At 42.9% G+C, this 22,601-nt stretch overlaps 1 protein-coding gene across 12 annotated transcripts in view; it reads left to right on the forward strand.

The window, feature by feature from the left end:
• The window catches only part of PALM2AKAP2 (PALM2 and AKAP2 fusion), a 269,801-nt gene that overhangs the window by 243,199 nt on the left and 4,001 nt on the right, over positions 1–22,601 (forward strand). For 10 of the 12 annotated variants that reach the window (XM_064641776.1, XM_064641785.1, XM_064641773.1 and 7 more), the window contains 3 exons: positions 3,089–5,471; positions 13,204–13,382; positions 16,652–16,690. In XM_064641776.1, coding sequence (XP_064497846.1) covers positions 3,089–5,471; positions 13,204–13,382; positions 16,652–16,690 — 2,601 coding nt within the window. The remainder of the gene's footprint in view (positions 1–3,088; positions 5,472–13,203; positions 13,383–16,651; positions 16,691–22,601) is intronic. The other 2 variants (XM_064641774.1, XM_064641781.1) reach the window with 1 other exon arrangement.

A 22,601-nucleotide genomic window follows, 5' to 3' on the forward strand; every position in this document is an offset into this window, starting at 1 on the left:
AGGCAGGGGGTCTGTGTGTGTCCCACCGCCCTCCTCCTCCAAGCCTCCTCCCATGCACGGTGTCGGTGTCGTCATCCTGACGTGCCATTCTCCCACACCCAGCCAGTTATCCTGAGCAGGCTCTGTGGCCTGGGCTGTCTTGAAAAGTTGTTTTTTTTTATCAGCTGCTTCCATCCTTAGTTATCTCAGTTCTGTTCTAAAAGTAATTAGAATCAGCAGATTGACTCTGCTCTTACAGGAGTGCTTGGAGCATACTCTCATTGCCATGACCTCACAAAGCTGTCCCCAGATTCTGCCAGAATGTGTTGAGGAAGAAAATTGTGTGAGTTCTTAATCGTATTTTTTCCTCTCCTAGCATTCCTCACTGGATTCTATGCCATTCCAGGAGCCCTTCTTCATGCTCAGTTGCTAATTTCTAGCAAAGAAAGCCTCCTCCAATGAGTAGCAAATGTTTCCTCAGAGCCTTTACTGCATAATTGTCTGTTTTGCTACATAATTACATGTGCCACACTAATTGCAGAGACACATACTCTTTCAGAGTTACATGCCATCACAAATGCATGCCCTGATTAGACAGTTCTGTGCGTGTGCCTTATTTGTGAGCTATGGATTGCAGCTACGATGAGAGGATAGGCTCTTACTCGCTAAGAGATTTAAGTAGAACACTGTACCTGTGGTTCTGTCATCTAATTTGAATATCCAGGTGTGGTGTGATCCGCAGTGGTTCATACATTAAAGCAGTGATGGAAGTAGACATGCTTTAGTGAATGCAGTCTCTGGGACCACCAGGGCTATATTCCCAGCTCCATGAGTGGAGGTACCAGAAGCACGGGAACAGGGGACCCTTTTACTCTGGTTTGGCTCTTTAGGTAGATGTGCTTCAGTGGCAGCATTGCCACTGATTTTCTGTGTCCATTGACGATATATTCCTGTGGCTGCAGAGGACACATAGTTACCTACCAATATCATTAGTGGCTTTGATCAGTTTAGTTAGAAGCAAGTATTAGCAGGAGCATAATTGCGTACCCATGGTTTGTGTAACAGAGGACAGCCATCGGTCTTGCACTTTGCACACGCTGCTCCAGGAACCAACATACTCCTTTTTGCACCCGCGAGTCAAGAAGGGAAAATTTAAACCCAGATATCAAACAGATATTGCAGTCTTAATCCAGTCACCTGAGTACTGGTTGTGTTGGTGGAGCCTTGCCAGCAGATCAAGTGCAATTCTTGTCCTTTCAGGTTAAAAGAAACAGTATCTATGATTTTTTTCATTCCTTCTGTGCCCACCTGAAAAAGTAAGGACTTTTTATATTTGTTCTGTATTTGTTTGTAGAACATCTTATTTCTTGAATATATCTTTAATAGGACTAAAGAAGAAAATGGCCACATTTAGATATTTAAATGACGAAAAATACAATATACTTTAAGAAAAGTGCTGCTAGAGACCTTTGCTGGAGTATTTCTGAGTTCAGCAGAAAGTGAAGAAGTGAAGCAAGCAGAACCAGTAAAGTTTGTCGAGTAAAATATGTAGACAAAAGCAGATTGATTGTTTTTAAAGATTTTTTCCAATGTTTAAGGACCATTAAGAAGAGACTTATCTAGTGGCTGAAGCCAGCAGTGTCTTCAAACGTGTACAACTACATAATTAGACAGAAAGATCTTCAGAGTGTTTTTAGAAAGAGCTCTTCCGGCTGACTGCCTGTAATTCTTTAAGGTGTGTCAAATGCATTTGACTGCCTATGTAAATCCAGCAGCAATGTGATTGTTCAGGTCACTGGTAAGTGCCATTGTGCTCCTTGTTGATCATCTTCTGCTGCAGTGTATATTAATAGCATGCTGGATAAGGGACAGCAGGGGGCGGGGGTGACTAGCAGACAATGGTGCCCTTGTTGGTGGCCACTGAGTTCACAGGGTTTGATCATTGCCATTTGCTTTCCAAGCCCATGCCTCACACATAGAAACACACATAGAAAGGGAAACAGAGACCTCAGATACCATATTTCTGTTTTAAAAAGTTAGTCAAAGTAAATAGATGTGTCACTTTTGGTTTTCATGATGTTGGAAGTTAGCAAGAGTTAGCAAGTTCTTTTTGAAGAATGATGTTTAAAATTTCCTTTTCTTTGGGTGTTTTCTTTTTTTTTTTTTCCTTTTTGCAATATAGAATTATTGAGGAATTAATTGGTATGTTGCCAATGTAATTGGAAATTCCTTCAGACTTTACTGACAGAAGTTCATTAGGCTGCTTGACCAGTAAAATCTGCCTGTACCGGAACATAGTGTAACCTCCTTGTAAGCAGAGGCAACACATCAGGGAGAAATACTAATCCAGTGCATCTGCACTGCAGATCAAAGAAGTGGGAGGGAGGAGACCATGACTCTGGTCCCTGTCATGCTCCTTGTGGTGATCTTCATGCCATGGGAGTTGCAGATGCTTCCTGTCTCTCAGGTCCAATTGTGTGTGGGTTGCTGTGTGGGCTGGAGAAAGACCCCATGTCTCTTCAACACCATGTAATTCTACCCTGTGTTTGATGACCAGGATTGAGCCACTGAAAAAATGAGCATTCCCTGCCACATCCTTTTTCCAAACTTGATATGAATCACTTTCCTGCACATAAGCATCTGTTTCTGCAAAGCAGGGGCAGTAATACTTTTCATCTGTAGAAGCATTATGAGATTTCCTTTAGGTGGGAAAGCATTTTTAAAATACCAAGATCATAGGTCTTGTGTGCTGCATGTGCAAATCTTTGAAAAGTCTAAACTGCCAAGTCAGTATTAACTTAGAAATCCAGAGCTCAGTCCTAGTCACCTATCAAGATGCAGGCATGAAAAAATGACTAAGTGAGGATGGTAAGCAGATGGGAGATCCTTAAGTGAAAATTTGTTGTCGTTTTAATACCTTTTCCAGTTTATGGTACGATAAATTCTGTTTTTTGTGTTAATAGTTTGCCTTGCTTTTTCACATTCTGAGGGAATGCCTTAATCTCAAGTTTAAGAAGTGCTAGGATTTGGTTTTCAGATCGTGTTTACCTCCCAAAAAATTGGGTGATTTTTTTTAGGACTTCATCATAGTTTTGTTCTCTTATTTTAGAAATCTTCCAGAATCCCTGAGGATGACATCCGGTTGAGAAAAAACAGAGACCAAAACTGTGCCAATTTCTTGGAGCCAGCTACTGTGCTTGCTACAAAGGAAGAGAAAATGGAAATTGAAGTTCCAGTTTCTGAACACAAAAGCATCACCACAGTGGCTTCACCACATCCTGTAGACAATCCAACCCACTTTTTTTCCTCTGCTGCCAGCCGCAATGGACTTAAGGAAAGGCACGAATCTCTGGACAGTGAAGTTGCTAAGGAGATCAGATACCTAGATGAAGTGCTGGAAGCAAATTGCTGCGATTCTGCTGCAGATAGTACCTTTAATGGGACATCCTCCCCTGAACCAAGTGCAATCTCCATTATGGATGGCTCAGGAGCATCTGCTAATGTCAGTAAAGATTCAGGACCCAGTGAAAGGGAAGAAAATGTAGCTGACAAGCAGGCAGCCTTGGAAGTTGAGGCATGTGAAGCTAGCATAACAGATGAGAACCTGAAATCTAATGGCCATTCCTTGGGTGGACTGAAAGAAGACACTAGGGAGAGTCTGAAGGTGCCAGGAAGTCCCACTTCTTCAAACAGTTCTAGAAGATCCTCTAAGGATGGAGAAACAACTCTTACAACCCTTAAGAAAGAGGCAAAGTTTGAACTGCGAGCCTTCCATGAAGACAAAAAGCCCTCAAAGCTCTTTGAAGATGAGGAAGAAAAGGAAAAATATAGAGTCCGCAAAGTGAGACAATCGGAAGAAATGATGGAACTTGAAAAGGAAAGAAGGGAACTCATTAAGAGTCAGGCTGTCAAGAAGAACCCCAACATTGCTGCCAAATGGTGGAACCCTCCTCAAGAGAAGCCCCTGGAGGATCAACTGGATGAAGATCATCTGGAATCTCACAAGAAGTACAAGGAGCGCAAGGAGAGACAGCAGCAGCAAGGTGCAACACCAGCATCCCCCAAACAGGTCAGCTGCTCCTTTGTAGCCCCAGAGTCAGTCAATATCAAAAAAGAGGATATCGTCACTGAGCAAATTGACTTCTCAGCTGCCAGAAAGCAGTTCCAGCTGATGGAGCATTCAGGTCCATCTCAGGGTCAGGCCCCACCGAGGCGGTCAGGAACACCCAAGATGTTCTCCATCAAACCCTTCTACAAAAGCCTCAATTCTCCATATGTGGACAAGCCGATGTCCTCTGTGACAAGACCTGTTTCAGTCTGTGGGCAAACAGAAGGTAACAATGTCCCAGCTGTCAAAGCGCAGAAAGTCTCCTGTACCTCAGAAGATGACAAAAGTGCCCAGACTACTGTGGCTGACACGGCAAGAGAGCTACCATGCAGTGATAGCCCCAGAGCTGGACCAGCCTCAAAACTGTGGACAGAGGATGGAGAATTCATGAGCGCAAGAGCGGTCTTCACAGTGGTGAAGGATGATGGACAAGGAATTCTAGACCACTTCCCAAAGTCAGGCAGCGCCTCTTCCCCTCCAGAGGAGCTTGACTCAGGTTTGGATGATTTGTCTGTTAGGTCTCAGGATACCACTGTCTTGGAGACCCTTTCTAATGACTTCAGCATGGATAACATAAGCGACAGTGGTGCCTCCAATGAGACCATGAGCGCCCTGCAGGAAAGTTCGCTGGCAGATTTCTCCCTGCCGCAGACCCCACAGGCCGACACTCCAGCAGAGAGTAGGAGTGAAGGCATCTCCAAGTCTTTCAGTGACCCAGGCTGTGAATCCCCCTCCTCTGCCTTGGCAGACTCCATGCTGATGGATGACCAGCTGGAGTACCAGGCTGGCCTTCTTGTTCAAAACGCCATCCAACAAGCCATAGCTGAGCAGGCGGATAAAGGAAACTGTGAGGAAGAAGAAATACCAGCAGAGAAAGAGATCTCAGTCCAAGAGCAGCCAGCCACCACTGGGCCAGCTCCAGCCCCCAAGGAGCATCAGAACCCAATGTTTGAGCCACCCCAGGTGTCTTCACCAGTTCAAGAAAAAAGGGACACCATACCAAAGACTTCAAAAGAGGAAGACTCAGGACTCAGAGAAGGGAAGAGTTTGCAGCAGTCACCCATGTACTCAGCCAGCCAGCCGTTCCTTGTGGAGGAAGGCAAACATGAAGTCAGCTATTTCAGCAAGTATTCAGAGGCAGCTGAGCTTAGGAGCACGGCCTCCATCCTGGCCACACAGGAGCCTGAAGTGACCGTAGGCCCTTTCAAGTTACGGTCAAGGAAACAGCGAACTTTGTCGATGATAGAAGAAGAGATCAGAGCTGCCCAGGAGCGAGAAGAGGAGCTGAAGAGGCAGCGGCAAGGTCTGCAAATGGCACCAGGCCCTGTTACAAAGAGTGTACCACCCATGCCCACCAGAACCGTGTCTTACAAAACTGCACCAGGTAAGTGCCCAAAGTGTTAGAGGGAAAGTGAAATGTGACTGAAGGGTCAGGTATGGTTTAATTTTATGTCATTTTTGAATGAAAACATTGTTTTGCAGGGTGTGGGAGGGTCATGACTTTGTCTGCCAGGAAATTGCAGGCAGGAGGACTGCATAGGACAGCCTTGCAGTTTGTGAGCACACCTGTGGAAGGCTCTGTTTTTTCACAAATGTAGTGCAGTATTAACTTAGAGATGCTGATAATTATTACTAAACACTGTGCTCTATTCATCCCCTGCCACACTGATGGTAGGATGACATGTCTATCCCTGTGCTGCTAAGACCACTCACTGTAGTTTAAGATCATCTCAGGGAAGGACAGCAACAGTCTTTGCAGCTGTATGGCTATTTTAAAGACAAACATACAAGGCCTTTCTTAACAGGCTTTCTGTTCTCTTGCATGTCATTAAGGAAGTGCAAATGTAGTGGAGATTCACAGATTTTGAGGTTTTGAATCGGATTTCTTTTTCTGTGTATTTTGCTTTCTGTTTTCAGGTCTTTCTTGGCCTTAATGAACTTTGTTTTGTAGAATGATCTCCAGAGTCATGAGTTGCCATATATTTCAGTTGGTGTCATTCACTACTGAATTAAACAGGCATCACAAACAAAGTGCCTAATAGAGTCAGAAGTCCTCCTCTGACTGCTCAGTTTCTGAGTTCTTGTGGGGACATTCATTGCAGTTGAGCATATCTCTTTTCCCCTTCTCAAGAAATAAAATCAAGCACTCATGCCTTCTTAATATAATACAGAAAAAAAAATATTAAAAAACACATACCAGGCTTCTTACTATGTAGTGATTTTTATAAGCATATACCTACGTACGCTTTGCAAGTACTTAAGAGGTTTATTAACAGTGATCGTTGTGAAGAAGTATTCATTTTACTCAGAGTATTTAGATTGTGTCCTTACTTCCACTGGTGTAAACATGAGCTAGTGATGGTCATTTTCTTTTGAAAGTTATGGCAAGCCTGAGTAAGATCTGGATTTACTTCATTACCAGTATGATTGTGAACTTGGAGTGTTATGGAACACATAAATAGCTAACACTTGATTTTGTTTCTTCTGCAAAGGGGATGATTTTAATCTGTGGGTTTTGCCAAAAAATGTAGCAGATATCAATCCTTTCTTTGGAGTGCTACTGTTATTACTCCTACAGAATAGCATTTTTAATAGGAACCACTTCTAAACTGAGGTGTTCTGAGCAATATCTGACAAGATGTGAGATATAGGGCACCACAGACGTCAGCCAGGAGGACTCATTGCGTAAAGGTGTGTTCATGACCTCTCTCAAAAACAGCATTATCTGTAGCTGAAAGTGCTCAAAATGATATGATTGTGTTTTACTCACAGGTGGTGTTGGAAGTACTGCTGGCACTAATGCTTGTTTTAATGGAGCATCTGGAAAAACAGTGTACTTCTGCTTTCTCTACACAACAAGGCATTTACTTTGTGTCTGTAAAAATGTTTGTCATAAGCTATGTTCTAGAGAAAATGATAAACTTCTGTTTCTAATGAATCATTCCAGACAGTTTCCCTTAAAATGTCCAACTGCCACACGTTCAAGAAAGAAAATCGAATCTATTAGCCAATGACTCAAGCTACTGCATTTTGCAGCTGGTGACAAGGCAAAGAAGTAATTTCTAGGAAAAGATGAATATGTGGCAATGTTTAAGAATGTCATTGATCAAAAAAACCCACAAAGAGCATTGCCAAAGTCATTCTTAAATTTTCTGCTTTCAGTACTTTCTGAGCAGCAGATGTGTTCAGCATAGCTCTCAGCTGGAGTACATCAGCTCAGCACCCTTAGTGTTGCAGGGTGTGTAACCTCATCTCATCTCATCCTTGCTGTCCCTTTAGCCAGCTGTACTGCAGTTAAAGCTTGCAGGCGCCCTTAAAAATAGGGAGGAGGAATACCATGCAATCCCTTGCAAGATTGCAGCCACTTTACTTCTAATATTTACAGGATATTTTAAATATTTTTAAAAACAGAGGCGAAATGTAATTCATCAGAGGCAAAAAAGTCTGGCTGTAAAGCTGAATTGCAGCCAGTTACAGAGGTGATTTACAGAGCAAAAAAAAAAACCTGCTTCTAGTGGACACAGTAAGGATTACGCTGTAGAATGTGTCTGGTACTGTGTAGTGGGTTGACCTTGGTCTGATGCCAGGTACCTGTTAAAGCCACTCTCTCCCTCTGCAACTGGACAGAGAAAAGAAAAAAAACAGCTAAGGATTCATGAGTTGAGATAACAGCTGGGAGAGGTCAGTCCTTGATGGACCTCTCCAGCATGAGTCCATCCCTCAGGCAGCAGCTCTTCCCAAACAGCTGTCCCGTGGGTCACTCCTCCATGGGGTGCAGTCCTTCATGAATGAGCTGACCTGACGTGGGTCCCCCCACAGGGGCCGCAAGTGCTACCCAGGAATAACCTGCTCCAGTGTGGGCTTCCCTCTCCATGGGCCACAGGTCTCCGGCAGGACCCTGCTCCATCTTGGGGTTCCCGTGGGGTCACAGCCTCCTTGGGACATCCACTTGCTCCAGCATGAGCTCCCCTATGGGCTGCAGGTGGGTCTCTGCACCCCGATGCTCCTCCATGGGCTGCAGGGGCACAGCTGCTCCACCATGGTCTGCACCACGGGCTGCAGGGCCTCAGCTCTGGTGCCTGGAGCACCTCCTGCCCCTTCTTCTCCACTGACCTTGGTGTCTGCATTGTTGTTCCCATGTTCTCACTCCGCTCTTCCCAGGTTGGAATTCTTTCTGCACCACAACTTTTTGTTCTTAAATATGTTATCACAGAGGTGTTACTATTACTCCTGATTGGCTCGGCCTTGGCCAACAGCAGGAAGTCTGTCCTGGAACCGGCTGGCATTGGCCACAGGGGCAGCTTCTGGCAGCTTCTAACAGAAGCCACTCCTGTAACCACCCCCCCCACCAAAACCCAGCCACAGAAACCCACTACATACTGTAAAATGAATATCTAGTTTCACAAAGAAAAATAACAGTAACACTACTACTACTAATAATAAAGAAGAAACAGAAGTACTTTCATCAGCAAATTATCTTTCTGAAAGAAAGAATTGGCACTTTTAACATCAAGATGCCTCAGCAGAAAGGGATTAAGTGGTCAAGTCTAAATTTGAAAAATCTATTTCTAAACCTGTAAGTGGGGAAGTGTAAACTCACCAGAACTCTTTTGAGGAGGTATAATTAACTTAATTAGCAATGGCCTTACAATGAGGTTGGTTTTAGTTGGTGGTCTGGGCACAGTAGCTTTACTAGGACTCCAGGTGTTCCGTGGTTATTTATTACTCCTGCTGCTCTTCACTGCTGTGGATATGGATACTTAGGTGGATAATAGAAATGCCAACCACAAAAAAGGACCGCAGTGAACTGCATTGTAATTTTACTGAAATGTGGAAGATTAACACCATTCATGTTGGTGTATGTATGAAGTAACTTGTAATTATTTTAGATAGCAAACAGGCTGGTTTTACTCACTGTGACAATACAACTTTCCTATGGCTGACAGTAGCGCTCAATTTGTCTGCCAACCACCCAGCACAGTCCAAAAGGTCTTCCAGTAATAAACCTCTGTAGTGCTAACAAGTGTCCTTCCAAGTTGTTTGGGGTGATTTGAAGCAACCTTTTAACCCAACTCAGTTCACTGGGTCAAGACACAGGGTCATTCCAATTTCAGTGGAATGTGCACACAGGACAAGACTTGTCCAGAGTACTTCTGGAAAGGTAAAGATGAAGAACGTATGCAAATTCTTTCACGAAATGTTGGATTTCCTGAGTGAGAAAACTCAAGAAAAACCAAGAAAGTGTCTGAGTATGGCTACATGGATCGTCTTCATGGGTCCCAAAATATTTATGGAGCTCTATTTAAATTTGATAGTTTCCTGTATTGCTTTGCTGCAGCTTCTGCTGCACTTGGCACGGCACAAGCAGCTGCATAGCAAGCCAGTGGTTTCCTCCTACAGTGTATAGATGGTACAGCATCTCTTGTGGGCAGAGCAGTTGGGGCTGTCTGATAGTTTATTTGAGCAGGATGATGAGAGTATGACACAAGAGGATTCAGCATAAGTTTAGTGATGTAATTCCCATGTTCCTTTTATTAGGAGTAACTTAGACTATGAAGAACTTGTATCTAACTTTCTGTAGTGCCTGGGTCTAGGTAATCCTGTTCATCAGGGGAGGTGTGAAAATCATTACATGAGAGGTCTTGGTTTGGTGAAGGCTTTTCAGTTGGAGAGAAACCCTTTGTGAATCTTGCTGTCTCATGATGAGGTATAGGGAAATTGCTCACACAAGAAGCTACGCCTAGGAGAAGCTTTGGGAAGCTGTCACGTCTGCCTTTTCGGTGCTTATTACTAAAGTGTTTCCAGGCGAGGCAGAAGGCACGTTGCACTCCCTGCATTCATATGCGGGCACTCAGACCCACTTGCACACCCATGAAGGAGAGCTGCCCACCAATTAGTCATCCTCTGTTGTCCTCAGCCCTCACTAAATGAGCTAATTTCAGTGGGTGGTGTAAGCCAAGTGGTAGAGTGGCAACTTAGAGATGCAAGCAATCAGATACCTTTAAATTTTAGCTAACTGTTGCCTCCAAATAGTGAGGGACGTCTGTGTGTTGTCTTTTTCTTTCTTTTACCTACTCTCTTATTCTGCATGGCAGCTGTGGAGCTTAAGCCTTTGTCAGAGGAGCCTCTTCAGCCTGAAAACTGTTTTCCACTTCCACAGCCTGAAAACTATTTTCCACTTTTCCACTTCACTGATAAGTACCTACACTAAGGAAGCTTCTCAGGTTCAACCATAGCCTGAAATTACTTTTTGTATAGTGGGAGGAGAGGCAGAAACTTTGGGGCAAGATATTTTTAATATTTGTGGCCATTGCAAAATTTTTAATGCAATGGCCACAAAATTTTTAATGCTTGTAAAGAATAAGGACCAGGTATAATACATATGCACTAACTCCTTTTTAAAATCAGAATTTTGAGAAAGGCTAGAGCAAAAATGTTTATGGGAAATGCTGTTTCCTTGCCCCCCTTTCTAGGCAGCGATAAGAAAAAAAGCAAAGTTCATCATTCTCTTCAAGGATTCCTCTGGAGTGCTCATCAGTCATCCCGTGAGCACTTCCAGGAGTGCCTTAACAGCATACAAACCCAGCTCATTTGTCATTTGCTCTTTTATTCCTTCTGTAGTGGAGAATGTCTATGAAGTGAAAGGATCTTTGAGAGGTTCTTTATTTAATGTTTGTGTGTTTGTGCTTTTGCCTATTTGTGTTGCTCACCTGGTGTCAAGAAGCAAAGAAGCCCACCTTTCACCTTAAATGGCTCCATATTGCCAGAGGGACCTTTTCTTTTGTCTACTTCAGCTATCCCCTGACTCCAGCACAGACCGGTTTCCTGAAGCAATCTATCTTGCTGAAATGTCTTAATTTGAAAAGTTTTCTTTGCTATGCAGATGTCTTAAAAAATGACAACAATATCTGTAAGTAAACAGTAAATGTGTACATGTAGATTTGGGATGCTAGAGCATGTATGTATCCATACATGTGTACATGTACATACAGTGTATGCATATGTATGTGTATGTACATATACATACAGTGTATGCATATACAATATGTAAGTATACATATAATACAAAGGTTCGACTCAGTGATTTTGGAGGTCTTTTCCAACACTAATGATTCTGTGAATATATGAATATGACAATTGATAGGCCTTCCAGCCAGGGGCAGTGGATCTCCTTGGAGATACCCTCTTTATAAAATGTAGATCCCCAAAGGTGATGGGGAGTGGAAGGAGCTCTTTTCAGCCATTAGGCTTGTCCATGAGTCTGAGCATCCTGTGATGTGTCTACATCCCTAGGGGAAACCAGAAGTTGGGCAGACATCTGAGAACTCTCATTCTTTTTGCACTACTTGCATGCATCTAAGGCCATTGCTAGTGTAAGAATGAAGTAATACAGGAAGATGTCTGACCCTCAGTCAGGCCTTTTATTTTCACCACACTTTTTTACCCTCTGGACCTCACTGGCAAGGTGACAGTAGTTTTTACTGTCTCCTGTGGAGCAGTCACAGATGGGTGCAGCTGGGCAGCTCAGGACCTGCTGTTGGCCTCTGCTTTGGCAGCGTAACTCCTGGTTGTCTGTGGAGCAAGACAACCTGATGCAACCCAGAGAAGAACCTGGGCCCACAGAAACCCCCCCTCCACTCTCTGGTAGGGTGATACAAGGAGGATGAATTCCCAACCTCATCCCTGCACCGCCCAGCTTAAGATAAGCCTGTAGCGAGAAACTGGTCATGCTGGGTTTTCCAACACTGATCAGAAATGAAACTAGCCTGGCCAGGAGATTTCTTGTAAAAACACCTCTGCAGTGTCTACTCAGATTTCACTTCTTCCTTCAAGAATAAATGCTGTTGATTTTTGCAGGAGGTTTCAAGGCTGCTCTCTAGTGGCTGCCACTGTCATGATGCTTTTTGAAGGAGCAGCTAGGATTTTCCTTTGCCTCAGCAGCAAGTTTCATGAAAATCTGTATTATCCTTCTGATTACTTCACTTATTTTTAAGGGGTTTACAGTGAGTATTTTTCTCCTTTTTTTGTTTTGTTTTTTGAGAGTTTTGTTTGTTGGTTGGTTTGGTTTGGTTTTCTTCCCTCATCCATTGAAATGTCGTATTTCAAGGAGTTGATGGTGGTCCCATAGAAAAGGAAATCTGATTTTGGTTCAGTATTGCTTTCTTCTGTCATAGCTGAGAACCCTGGCACATTATTCCTATGACCTGCCACTGTCATCCTCATTCTTCCTACCAAGACAAGGTGGGTAGCTTAGCCCAGACCAGTACCTGGCGATCAGAAAGGCAGACTGTCCTTACCAAAGGAGCATGGGTTGTCCACCCCCTGAGCTCTCCTGCAGCTTGTAGAAGTGGTTTCCTTGTTCTGATATGCCTTTTACCCACCTCTGGGGTCACTGTGCCTAAAACAGGCTTCCATGGGGTGAAATGGGCACAGTTAGAGAGAAACCTGACTTCTGACTTTCCTCCCACCAGGAGACTGAAGAGCCCTACCTGAATGAAGGGCTTATAGGACAGAGACCTGATCCTGTTTTGCCACAGGTCTCCCTACAGGAGCAGCCTGTGCAGCCTGCAGGGAACTGCTGCAGGGGAGAGCAGCACCAGGGATCAACCCCAAACCTTTCTTGCTTACAAAGCAGATAAATTACTGGAAAAAGAGAAAAAGCCAGCAGTGCTTAACAAGATACCTTCTTTGGATGTCTTGTGCATGGTCCCTGTGTGTTGTATTGTCTGAACCAGAAAAAAAAATCTTGCAGTTTTCCAGAATCTTAAAAACATTTCCAAATCACTGAAATGTATCCTGTAGGAGGGAACAGGGGTAGTTCAAGAAGATACTACTGTGAACAATGGCAGTGGGTAAAGCTTACATTGTGTCATTTGGTGACTCCTCTAGGTTTTGTAAAAAGATTGAATAGTGTTCTGGTGTAGTGGATTACAGCAAGAGGGAGAGTGGTTTTAAAGTCCATGACCATCCTGATTTGTCAGATTGTTTCACGGACCTTGTTCCAAACTGTTTCTTCATTCAAACCCTGCTGAAAATGGTTCTCCAGCTGTCATCTTTGGTAAACAGCTTGTGAATCCTCAGTTTAGGAAGGATCATTCTTTTTCATATCATTGCAGGGAAGATAGAGAAGATCAAGCCTCCTCCATCCCCTACCACCGAAGGCCCTGTCTCACAGTCAGACCCTCCATCCGAGGAGTCTGCTGGAGCCCAGCGACCCAAGAACCTGATGCAGACCCTGATGGAGGATTATGAAACACACAAAACTAAGAGACGAGAAAGGATGGACGACAGCAGTGTAAGTGCCGTTTTCCTTCTCACTTTTTGCTCTGTAATACAGACTGTGACTCACAAGAACCAACAGACAACAAAAAAAACTATTTCACCAGAATCTGCTCAAATCACCTTGCAAGTGTGTAAGGATTTTAACACATTGTAAGGAGCAGATGTTCGAAACATCTGGGAGGATGGGGGCCAATGGAGAGGAAGAGAGTGTCACTGCAAATATTAAAGGCAACTCAGATTTCATTTTAGTTAAGTTAACCAATAATAAGAGCAGTGGATAGCTGCACTACAACTATCAGATTCTGTAAATGCACACATCACCAAGACCCTCCAATGGCTTATTTTAGTTACTCTTTGAACTTTCTGGATCAAGCATGTATTCACACCTGTGTTTGTAGACTCACAAAGTCCCATCCCAGTGTGCTCAGGATTCATTGTAAGTTGATAACTTCCCCAGAAACCACTTCTTGTGGAACTGGACTGGGAATGTCTCCGAAAAAAAACTTGGATCCTTCAATAGCCAGCTTGCTATTTCCTGCTGGACTTTTTTTTCTTCCATACAAACAGTAGTAGAGTTTAACCCAATTAAGGCATTCTTTATTAGAAGCACTAATAAGAAGAGCTATGAATTTTGTAGCTGGAAGTATCAAAATTCAGAAGGAACCATTATACAACATGTTTCCAAACAATACATGAGCTGTTTCTTATTCAGACTCGTTATTACTGTGGGCAGTGAGTGCAGAAGGTAGTGAGATATAAGTGCAGTATAGAACTTCTTGAATGGTCGCAGTGTTTGCTGAAGCAGCCACAGTCCTCCAGGCATTTCCCAGAGATGTCAGAACAATGACAGTGCCAAGGAGCTCATGCTCCAACAAACTGCTTTCTAGTGATGTTCATTAATTGCAGGGTCTCATTGGGAGTAAGGTTTGTAGCGAAGGTTTGTAACATGAATACTGCACTAGTCTGGCAGCTTTTTTAATCATTATTGGTAAATATTGCACAGTAACATACTTAGAATGAATGCACTGTTGCACTTTTGTTGGCTAACTAAAATGCAAATAGATTAATCTCCAGTGCATACCAGAAACTTTCTGGTCTGTTATTCTACTGGGACCATTAAAAAACAAGATTTCATTGTCCATCACGCTTCTGCAGCCACATAGGAAGCCAGCTTGTGCACAGAAGCATACCTTGTGCACAGAAGCATACCTTGTGCACAGAAGCCAGTGGCAGTGGCATCTTGGGGCCGCATCTTAGGAAGGAGCTGCTCTCTGGTTTCCTCTGCAAAGCACCCAGTGAAATTAGGTGGCTTCACCTGTTCCAGTTAGTGCTGTTTTCTGGCATCTCTCCAGAGGATCTCTCTCTGAAGGTGCTCAGAGGCTTGCAGGGCACATGTCACAACTCTCACGACCTTTGTAGAAGCTGTGAGGAACATGAAAAAAAAGATGAGTATAAAACTCCAACTGTGCAAACTAGAACTGGTCTTTGGGAATCCCACACTGAGTGTCTGTCAGTGGCTGGAAATTTTAGCACAGCAGAGAAGCTGCTCTACTTAGAGGGGTAACACTCAGCTCTCACTCACCCTGCTCTCTTCCTCCATCCTTGTGAAGAGTGTAGGTGACTTGCCCAGCCCATGAAGTGGTGGCTGAAATCTTCTCCCACTGGTGTGATGGTCACATACATTCTACTTGTAATGCATGTTGTAGCACACTAAAGATATGCAAGATGTCATTACATCTAACTCCCTCTGCTCATATACCCGAGCGCAGCTCCTCAGATGCTTGTAGAGCGGCACATGTGCCCCCTAGAAAGCAGGCTGGCCACAGTTGCCTGGTCTCCTCTGCAGTTTGAAGTAAGCCCTGATGTCCTGACAGAGTGCTGGTCTGGGCAGTGTCTGACCAAAGAGGTGTGCTCTGGATGCCAGCTCAACTATCCACTGCTGCTAAAGTGGCCCAAAAGTGCCCAAAGATGTGCTGCCAGAGCGTTGGTGCCAGTCAGACAACCCTGGGGGATAGATCCTTTTCTGGGATGAATTGTCAAGTGAATTTACAGAGCCCCAGCACACACTGAAATCCCGCAGTGTTGAGGTTTGTTGTCATTCTCCTCTTCTGTTAAGCCCATTGCATAAAGCCAAACAACATTCACATTCTTGCTGCTGCCCACCCAAAATCCTATTAGAGATCTGTGTCCTGTAGCAGCCAGGGACAACTTCCTCGGAACAGCAGGAGTGTTTTGTTTCTCTTCCCTGCCTTTTTCCGCTCTCCTTTGGTAAACAACTCCCACCATTGACAAGGGAAAGATAATTTAAATAAGAAGTGCTGCGCTTGTACCACTGTCAGTTTGAGCTAATATTTTACGTGCCAGGCTAAGCAATTATTATTTAAACAACGAATAGTTTTGATTTGTCAGCAGAAAACATTTGATCAGTGTTCTCAGGAAAAAAAGATTTCTGTAACTAAAGAAACAAAAGAGAAATCACTGGACTGTTTTTAAAAATACATGAAATATATGGGAAAAGGAGCATAACTAACAACCAGACAGGCAGCTGCCACTTGGAGCATTACATCCAGAGAGCTGAATGTGGCTCAGTGTTGCTCTTTCTGAGTGAGGGGAACCAGGGACTTCCTCGAGTACTGGGAGCAGTCAAGGTACCATGGCACAGCAGCCATGGTCTTCTGAATGGAATTGTGGAGAGGTTTGATGTCCATGGAAACTCACTCTCATGCTGAGCACACCAGCAGTATTGATGTATAGAGATTTATTTTCTCCCTACATAAGACACATCAAAAGACAGGAGAGTGGTTTCCATAGGACATCTACCCTATCTCTCCTTCAGGCATCACCAGCCCCTGTTTTATGTCTGGCTTCAGTGGCTACAACATGACCTCTCTGTCCAGCACTTGTGGGTTTTGCCTTTCAGAAGGGCAAATCAAGTGCATCTGTTCTTGGAAGAACTTCACTGCTCAGTAAAGGGGGCAGTTTCTTCCAGAGGATATGTTACAATACAGGGTTTAAATAGATGAATAAAAGAGAAAAAGCAGCAGCAAGAGAACGAGTCAAGCACTGATGGTAAACAAGACTGAGACTGGCCAAGCAACGTCATTAAAATAACACCAAACTGAGTAATCTTTCTTTTTTTTTTTGTTTTTGTGACAACCAAGTTGCTTGAAATCTTATACTATGGAATGTGCCAGTTCTTGCAATTTCTTTAATTTGTTCTTGTTTCCTAGTTATAACATGCTTGTTCAATGTACTAATGCTGGTCTTTTCCCTTTCTACCAGTACACCTGTAAATTACTGTCTAGCAAGGTTACTTCTGAGGTACTTTTCAACTGCTTATTTATTTTTGCTTCCTCTTGCATGGTGATTCCAAGTGCATGTTGCTGCAGTTGGTGTTTTCATATTGTGTGCCAGTGCCATTTCATATCAAAATCAGGATGCCTCTGTGTGTGTGTGTGATATTCCTGCATGTCTCTCATCCACAAATATTTGTGTGGCTGGTTTTTCTAACCCTTGGATTCTGGTTACAATTTCTGGCACAGGAGGGGTTGTAATTAAAGGAATGGGGGCTGTTGCCCAGGACTTGAACATTCCTGAGGCAAGAAATGTGAACTTGTCCTTAATCCCTTTTATGATTTAGCGGGCAAAGCTAAACCTGGGATCCAAGCACCCTCAGATACTGAGTGAAACTGCCGTGGCTTTCCTTTGTTTCTGATTACAATGTGTTGAAATCTCTGTATTTTGTAAAGAACCTGAACATCAACCTTTCAGCTGTGGAAGAAGAGTCAGGTCAAGTGCATGGCCTCAAGTCTGCTGCATTTTGTGATCCTGTCCTTGTCCCTGTCCGTTGTGATGTGATGACTGATCAGACTCCCACAGCTTAGCATCAGTGTTGGTCTCAGGGTAGAAGAAACACAGACCTACCAAGGAAAGGGTATTTAGAGTGACATTTAGTATTTTAGCAAGGCAGAACTTGCACACTCCTTATCCCTATAAAGCCGGACTTTGCCAAAGGCAGTAATTTTAAGAGCAGGTAGTTGATACTAACTACACTTTTGCAATGTTTGTTAAGAACATGATGTTTAGTAATGTGGATATTTCAGTTGCCTGTAATTTTCTGTGCAGATTATGGTAATGACTGACATTCATTTATCCAACATCAGCACTTTTTTATAAACATGAACCTTCCACTATTTTCGTATTCCATAACATATTTGACCACATCAGCTACCTCAAGACAAGTACATGAATGTTTTCTGTCCTGGAGAGTAAAGCAAAGTCAAGTCTTTCCTATTCATTAAATAATTTAGTGTGGGTTTTATCTCACTGATAGAAGCCAGTTAATGATCTTTGTGTAGAGTATTTATAGAGAGTTAATCAGTATAAGAGCAGTGTGCTTTCAGATGATTTTAAACACAAGTTGAGCCTCTCCTCCTCCATAATATCTGCACAATAATCTAAGTCAAGATTTATAAACAGCAAGTAGTGATCAGAGTGTTTGATGCTGTGTGAAAGGCATAAGCTCAGGTATAGATTTTACATGCCCAGCCTGTGACCTTCTGCTGGGAAAAGTTTTGTGTCCACCTGTATAATGATAATGACACAAGGAATTAGGAACTGGAAGTGAATGTGCGTGAATGCGAAAAGTGTTAGAAATAAAAAAGGCTGTAGGACACAGCAGTTCTGTATGCAGGTGAAAGAAAAGTATGTGTTCTGGCTAATCCCCGGCATCTAGCCTCAGACTGAAGAAACCATATGGTTCTCACTGGAAATCTTTAGCTGAAGGCCAGGCAGTTGTTTCAGAAGGAACAGCATGAAATGCCCTTACTCTCTACTGACCTCACAGCTGAACTGTGTCTCCTGTTCACTACAGCTTTCCATTATCCACTCCAGTGCAGGCAGGTGGCTCAATTTTAGCCATTGTTGGCAGCAGTGGAGCTGTCCCAGCTGTGCTTGCACCAGCTGGGAGCAGGGCCTTCCATGCAGTCAGCCTGACAGCTCCACTCCAGGAAGCAGCAAACAACCCCTCAGCAAGGCACAGTAACAGCTGAAGTTAAACTACGTGCAGCAAACTACATCCTGCTTCATTAGGGCGATGTAGTTGCATCACCCCCAAACCCCTGCAGCCTATATTAAAAGCACATCCATCTGCTGTTTTAAAGAGACTTACGTGTGTGCCCATATATGGGATGTTTTTATCCTCAAAATCTTCTGCTTTTGGCCTTAGAGCTATATGAATATTCAAATTTACAGGACATTAGCTTGAGCTTCCTAAATACCAATCATACTGTAGGAGATAACTGCAATTAGGTGACATTTATGCAGCATTAAAGGCTACTGCTGAAAATTTTTATGTTACAGAACAAAACCAACACACTAGATTAGATGGCACAGGGCATACAGTTTGTGTTTTAATACTGACCAGCAAGAATTTAATACTGTTTCTGTCTTGTTTCAAGTAAACACATTTTAATCTCACATACCCTGTTCCTAGTGTATTCACTGAATAGATTAAGTAGGTGCAGTAAAGGAAATACCTTCATACTGGAGAAATAGATGTTCTCTCAATACTTCCAGTTTTATTTAAAGCATTTAGTTTATCATTCCTGAGCAGAAATGCTCACATCTGCAGGAGCAAGCAGTCTGTTCCCTGAATTTGTGCTTCTGTGTCTTTGTGCACAGTGTGCTCCATGGACATGCTGCAGCAACTTTACTGCATCGTACACATAGATTTTAGACACCCAGACCTTTGCATTTTCTGGGTTTTTATCGATTGGTTGGTTGGTTTTTGATTGTTGGTTGGTTTAGTTTGGGTTTTTTCAGTTCTTCGAGGTCCAGATGGGAAGAATCAGTAAAATATTAAGCTCCAGAGAAATTTTTTTGCTTGCACATTGGTTTTGCTGCTAGTGTTCAATAAATATTAGCCTGTACTGGATAGTAGTCAGTTTTCTGACTACGCAGAGAACTTCAGTGGTTGACATAAATATGCTTTGGGCTAAAGCATATATCTGTTTTTCTTTTTTTATTGGCACTTAGAGATCAATTATTGTTAAATGTGTTGGAGGGAAACTCAGGACAAGTTGGTCTCCATCTTTAGGATGGATAGAAAAATTAATCTTACACCTAACAGTGGCATCTGTTTCAAATTTTTTGATTTTTTTTTAAATTCTCAAAAATAAATTAAATCTGTGAGGAAAGAACCCTCTGCAATTCTTACTGAGACCTCGAGCTGCAACCACAAGATCCACACAGCAATTTTTTTGCAGAGAGGTGAAGAGTGCTTCTTACAGCCCTACGTATCTTTTTTCTTTCCCTCACACCTGCTTCTGTTCTCCAAATTCTTCATGTCCTATTGCAGCCAGTACTTAAATCACCTCTCCCAAATAAGAGGTTTTATGTAACATTGCTTTTTTTCACTTATGTGGCCTTATCATTAGGGCATAGTTCACAGGCTGAAGAAGCATAACCTTAAGTGAAGTGTCTGCTTTATGATCTTTCTGATTTTCAGAATATGCTTCCTGCGTGCAGTTATGGACCCTGGCTGCCTTAGGACACCCTGAGCACCCAAGCCTGGTCCTGCCTGGGTTGCCCTGCCTGCATCCACTGAGCTGATGTGGGGCATCACCAAGGAGGGCACTTATGAAGCATTAAGGTAGCATTTTGTAACATGGCCAAAATGCAGTGTGTTACAGACCCCCAAAACTGCCACAACAATAAATGCAAAAGACTTTGCTTCTTTGACCTGCTGTGGAAAGCTTTTGGTGCTGGACTCATGATGGGTCTAGGGTTAGCCCTGATACCTGCCAAAAAAAAACTTTAAAATGGAGATTGCTTCCTGTTTTTAGGCAAGCAGCTTCCTGGGTCATGAATTCAGTGCTCTATTGAGGAGTCCCAATTCCCCACTCAGTCATTCCAGTTGCATGTTATAATTATGCCACTGTTTCCTCTAGTGGGTCTAAAACTGACACAGCCTTGTAAAAACAAGGGTTGTTTTAGGTCACTCTTTTCAGTAGATTAGAAGAATAATTCTGGAGTAACTATTCAAAAGGACCTTTAATTTATATGCTCTACCATTTAGAAGGCTTGCTATTTTAATACTGAGCCAGACATCACTACTTGTTTTCCTGCAAAGTCTGAAGTCCACATTCAATGCCTGCGTGGTATCTCTGATACAAATCTAGATACAGCTTTGCTTGGAGCAACCAGCAATGTTTGCGGAAGTAGACAAGCCTCTGGGCATGTTTGCAGACCAGGAATAAATGGAAGAAACCCTATTGCTATCTTTTAAGACAAATACAAGCTGTCTAATCCAAAGCAGGAATCTTCAGTGTTCAAGGGTCCTGACTGTTGCAAGCCATCACTAGGGACCTTCATAATATTGTGATTTCCAGCAAGGAAGCCACTGACTAGAAATTGTTGTAAATTATGTAAAATCCATATTATTTTCAGCTGGCATATTTTTACAGGCCAAATTCAGCATATCTCATTTAAGTATATAGTGGCAGTTTAGGTTTGAACTTTTGCTTCTTCCCAGTTTCGCTTCTCCATTGTTCAGTTTGGGTTGTCTTTTCTTGCTTCAGGTGCTCAGAGTCCCAGACGTGTAATTTAAACTGGTGGTCCTTACCCCTTCACTGGGAATAACTCCAGTACACAGTTTACAGGCTGATGTCTCAGACAAATTTTTTCCTGATTTTGATTATTTTTATATATATATACTATCTCGTATTGGCCTCATAAGCCACCAGCGTGCTTGTAACAAACGTGGATAGAGCCTTCCTAAATCTTCGTTCACAAAGCCTAACCATGATATATAGTTAGGTTTGTGATCACATTTGTCCTCTACTGGGTAGAATAGAAACCATTCAGCCCTTGTCCCCCCTTCTGGTGGTGATTGCACCTCAGAAAGAGGAGGCGTGATTTTGGGCAGAATTTCAGAAAAAAATCCCTCTAGTGGACCTGGACTAGATTTGTAGCCTTGGTCAGTGCTGAGAAGGAGATAGAGCTTTAGTTAAAATTTTTCTCTCTTGGCTAAATTTTACCTTTAGTTCTTTGACTTGTTCATAGTCAAAAGAAACCTGGAGGGCAAAGAAATACTAACCTGGCAAAACTCCACCCTATCTTCAGCTCCTGAAAGGAGGTCTAGGACTTGGTTTAAATGCAGTAGTACATTCTTATTCCCATAAGCAAAGTTACGAGGACCTGTAATTTCAGCTGGCAGTTCAGAGCTGATTTTGTGATACTGCCTGTACAGGAGCCTAGTACCTCTATACTTTTCCAAACACAGCTTGTCACATCTGAAAGAAGAGTTTCTTTAGTCTTAAATTATTTATTTTTATTCCAGTCAAGGCATAAGTCCTCACTGCATCTGACTTTCTACACAGAAGAATGAAATAACATCATCCTTTCTTGAAAGGTCTGCTACTCTTCTGCAGCCAAGGATTGTGCAGGAAGCAGTAGGGACCCGGGATGGATGGCATTGTTTCAGTCAAGAGTCATGTATTAACTGTGGGAATTTTTTACAATTTTTTTTTAACATGAAAAATTTCAAAAGTTTGCTTCTTTGGGAGGGCTGATTTAAAACACACTGAGATCAATGAACATTGGCAGCCTTGTAATTTGATCATGGAGCTGTTAATTCAGTATTGTTCAGAAAATAACATTGTCATATGCTTCTATAAGAACGCTCCAGACTCCTTTATATCTTAATCTGCTGTGTGGAAAACACCCACGGCCATACTGAGGAGTACATGAGACACACATCACAATGATGCCTTTTGGTGTTGTCTAATTTTCTTTCCAAGTTTCTTAAAACACGTATTAAAACTGTTTCTTACTTTTTTAGTTAATTATGTGTGTGCATATGTACAATACATACCCAGTGTGTGCATGTATCTGCGTGTGTGACTATGTGCATATGAAATACATATAAATGTATTGGAGCCCATCTTGTACCAGGTTTTGTAGTTCTTCCTTGTGTAAATGTCCTTTTACTCCAAGAGCACTTTGATCACAGCGCCTTAGCTGCAAGACAAAAACCAGGAGAAGAGGATGCAGGGGGGGGAGGGTGGCAGGGTGGGTGCTGCCTAGTTCTGCCTGAGAGGGTGAAGTGCTAAAATAGGCAGCCAGCTGCTTTCTGGGCTTCATGTGCAGCTCCAAAACAGCCTCTGGACTGTTTGCTGATTGCTGGCTCCTGGTACTGAAAGTTTGCAGCTGCCTCTAGGGAGAGGGCCAA

The sequence above is a fragment of the Pseudopipra pipra genome, chromosome Z (genome assembly GCF_036250125.1).
Source record: "Pseudopipra pipra isolate bDixPip1 chromosome Z, bDixPip1.hap1, whole genome shotgun sequence".
Lineage (NCBI taxonomy): Eukaryota > Metazoa > Chordata > Aves > Passeriformes > Pipridae > Pseudopipra > Pseudopipra pipra.